The 3,175-nt window shown below is 42.5% G+C and overlaps 1 protein-coding gene across 2 annotated transcripts in view; it reads right to left on the minus strand.

The window, feature by feature from the left end:
• The window catches only part of rab21 (RAB21, member RAS oncogene family), a 9,672-nt gene continuing 6,497 nt past the window's right edge, over window positions 1–3,175 (minus strand). Inside the window, exons 5-8 of one of the 2 annotated variants that reach the window (XM_080051302.1) lie at window positions 2,422–2,476; window positions 1,528–1,616; window positions 306–448; window positions 255–274 (exon numbers count right to left, since the gene is read on the minus strand). In XM_080051302.1, coding sequence (XP_079907428.1) covers window positions 315–448; window positions 1,528–1,616; window positions 2,422–2,476 — 278 coding nt within the window. In that variant the 3' untranslated portion in view covers window positions 255–274; window positions 306–314. Of the gene's footprint in view, window positions 449–1,527; window positions 1,617–2,421; window positions 2,477–3,175 lie in introns of both variants that reach the window. The other variant, XM_080051301.1, reaches the window with a different exon arrangement.

Here is a 3,175-nt window from a genome sequence, read left to right on the forward strand (position 1 = left end):
CCCTGTGTGTGTGTGTGTGTGTGTGTGTGTGTCTGCGTCAGTGTGTCTGCATCCCTGTGTGTGTGTGTGTGTGTGAGTGTGTCTCTGTGTGTCTGCGTCAGTGTGTGTGTCCCTGTCAGTGTGTTAGCCGGAGCAGCAGCCCCGTGTGTGTGTCTCTCTGCGTCAGTGTGTGTGCGTCCCTGTTGTGTGCGTCCCTGTGTGTGTGTCTGCGTTGCGTTGCGTCAGTGTGTGTGTGTCTCTGTGCGTCCCTGTGTGTGTGTGCGTCCCTGTGTGTGTGTGTGTGTGTGTGTGTCTGCGTTGCGTCAGTGTGTGTGTTATCCGGAGCAGCAGCCCCCTGCAGCAGCTTGTGGTTCGTCGTCGACTATCTGAACTCCTCGTCTGCTCGATGCCGATTGGCTCGAGCCGTTTCCTTTGATTCGCTCCTCCGCCTGGGCCGTCTCCATCATCCCTGGAGACAGAGAAATAAAATGATATATTACAACGTTTCACCTGATGTGTGTGTGTTGTCTGTCTGTCAGTGTGTGTGTGTGTGTGTTGTCTGTCTGTCAGTGTGTGTGTGCTGTCTGTCTGTCAGTGTGTGTTGTCTGTCTGTCAGTGTGTGTGTGTGTGTCGTCTGTCTGTCAGTGTGTGTGTGCGTCTCTGTGTGTGTGTGTGTGTGTGAAGACAGAAAAATATGTGTGTTTAATCATCATCAACTTTTATTGTTAGGTTAATTTAAAAGACAGACAGACAGACAGACAGACAGACAGACAGACAGACAGACAGACAGACAGACAGACACACACACACACACACACAAATGAGAATAAAAACATGCTGACCACTTATAAAAGGCACGTATACCAATGTCTCCAAAAGGTAAGACTTACATCAACTAAACTTTTCATAATAATTGTCAGCACTACTCTGAAGGATTTGATCATACGGATTTTAACATTTTCAAACATTTCTGAAAAACTTGTAATACAAAAAATTATTGTTTTAATGTCAGTAATCAACTGGCAGAGTTTCATGATGAAATCTATAAGTAAAAAATGTGTAGCCCTCTTCACCAGACAGATAGATAGATAGATAGATAGATAGATAGATAGATAGATAGATAGATAGATAGATAGATAGATAGATAGATAGATAGATAGATAGATAGATAGATAGATAGATAGATAGATAGATAGATAGATAGATAGATAGATAGATAGATAGATAGATAGATAGATAGATAGATAGATAGATAGATAGACAGACAGACAGACAGACAGACAGACAGACAGACAGACAGACAGACAGACAGACAGACAGACAGACAGACAGACAGACAGACAGACAGACAGACAGACAGACAGACAGACAGACAGACAGACAGACAGACAGACAGACAGACAGACAGACAGACAGACAGACAGACAGACAGACAGACAGACAGACAGACAGACAGACAGACAGACAGACAGACAGACAGACAGACAGACAGACAGACAGACAGACAGACAGACAGACAGACAGACAGACAGATTTTGAGTGTCTTACTTTTACAGAGATCCAGGAAGAGTTCCTCGATGCCTTTGTTTAGTTTGGCTGACGTGTGGTAATGTTTGGCTCCAACCGACTCAGAGTAACTGCACAGACAGACAGACAGACAGGCGCGGACTGAGCATGCTCACAACACTAACTGATGTTTCACTGTCAACCACTTTGTATCAATAAAGTTATAAAAGAATATTTAAAAAAATACATCAAAGAATCAAATTTAAATTAAAGGTGCAGTCAGTGATTCTGGAGAACGCTTGTTGTCAAAATCACTTCGTCAAAATCAGTGAATATCTCCTCATGATCCACTACCTGTCTGTACTGTGTGTGGCTGTGAAAAATAATCCAGTGTTAATACACAGCCTAGGCTCTGTGAACTGGTGTGTAAACAAAGAGGGCCCACCATAGCTATAGCAACATACCAGTTTACAGAGCCTAGGCTGTGTATTAACACTGGATTTTTCCTTTTCAGCACACATACAGTACAGACAGGTAGCGGATCATGAGGAGATATTCACTGATTTTGACAAAAAGCGTTCTCCAGAATCACTGAGTACCCCTTCAATTCCAAAGTCCTTCATTTTCACTGTTTTGAACTGTTTTCATACATAATAACTTTAAAAGCATAATAACAGAATTTCAAACAGTGTAATTGCAAATGTACAACTCCTTCATAATGTTTCCAAAGTGAATAATATTTGAAGTTTAAGAGACAAGGCAAGTTTATTTCTATAGCACAATTCAGACACAAGGCCATTCAAAGAAGTGCTTTACAGGGGCAAGATTAAAATACACAATACACATTAGAAAAAGCGAATGAATAGAAATAAAACATTTAAAAGCTAGAACTATTATTTATAAATTGCCGTTGAAGAAGAAGAACCACCGCCTCACCTCTCGGCCTCCTCCACCGACACGTTTCTGTCTTTGTCCAAGTCGATTTTATTACCTGGAAAAAAACAAGAGAGAAAATATGTTTCTCAATTAACAAAAAATTCATTGATAAAAATATTGACTTTTTTTCAGAGTAACATCATGTAATATCTCCTGTACACTGAAGAACCATGTTGCAAAAACAGACTGTGCATGTGTGTGTGTGTCTCTCTCCGTTTGTGTGTGTCTCTCTCCGTTTGTGTGTGTGCGTCTCTCTCCGTTTGTGTGTTTGCTTGTGTGTGTGTGTCTCTCCGTTTGTCTGTGTGTGTGTGTGTGTGTGTCTCTCCGTTTGTCTGTGTGTGTGTCTCCGTGTGTCTGTGTGTGTCTCTCTCCGTTTGTGTGTGTGTGTGTGTTTCTCTCCGTTTGTGTGTGTGTGTGTGTCTCTCTCCGTTTGTGTGCGTGTGTGTGTGTGTTTCTCTCCGTTTGTGTGTGTGTGTGTGTGTGTTTCTCTCCGTTTGTGTGTGTGTGTGTTTCTCTCCGTTTGCGTGTGTGTTTGTGTCTCTCTCTGTTTGTGTGTGTGTGTGTGTGTCTCCGTTTGTCTGTGTGCGTCTCTCTCCATGTGTGTATATGTATCTCTCTCTGTTTGTGTGTGTGTTTGTGTCTCTCTCCGTTTGTGTGTCTCTCCGTTTGTTTGTCTGCGTGTGTGTCTCTCGCCGTTTGTTTGCTTGTGTGTGTCTCTCTCTCTCTCTCCGTTGGTGTCTGTGTGTGTGTCTCT

The sequence above is a fragment of the Ammodytes marinus genome, assembly GCF_949987685.1.
Source record: "Ammodytes marinus genome assembly, chromosome: 22".
Taxonomy (NCBI): domain Eukaryota; kingdom Metazoa; phylum Chordata; class Actinopteri; order Uranoscopiformes; family Ammodytidae; genus Ammodytes; species Ammodytes marinus.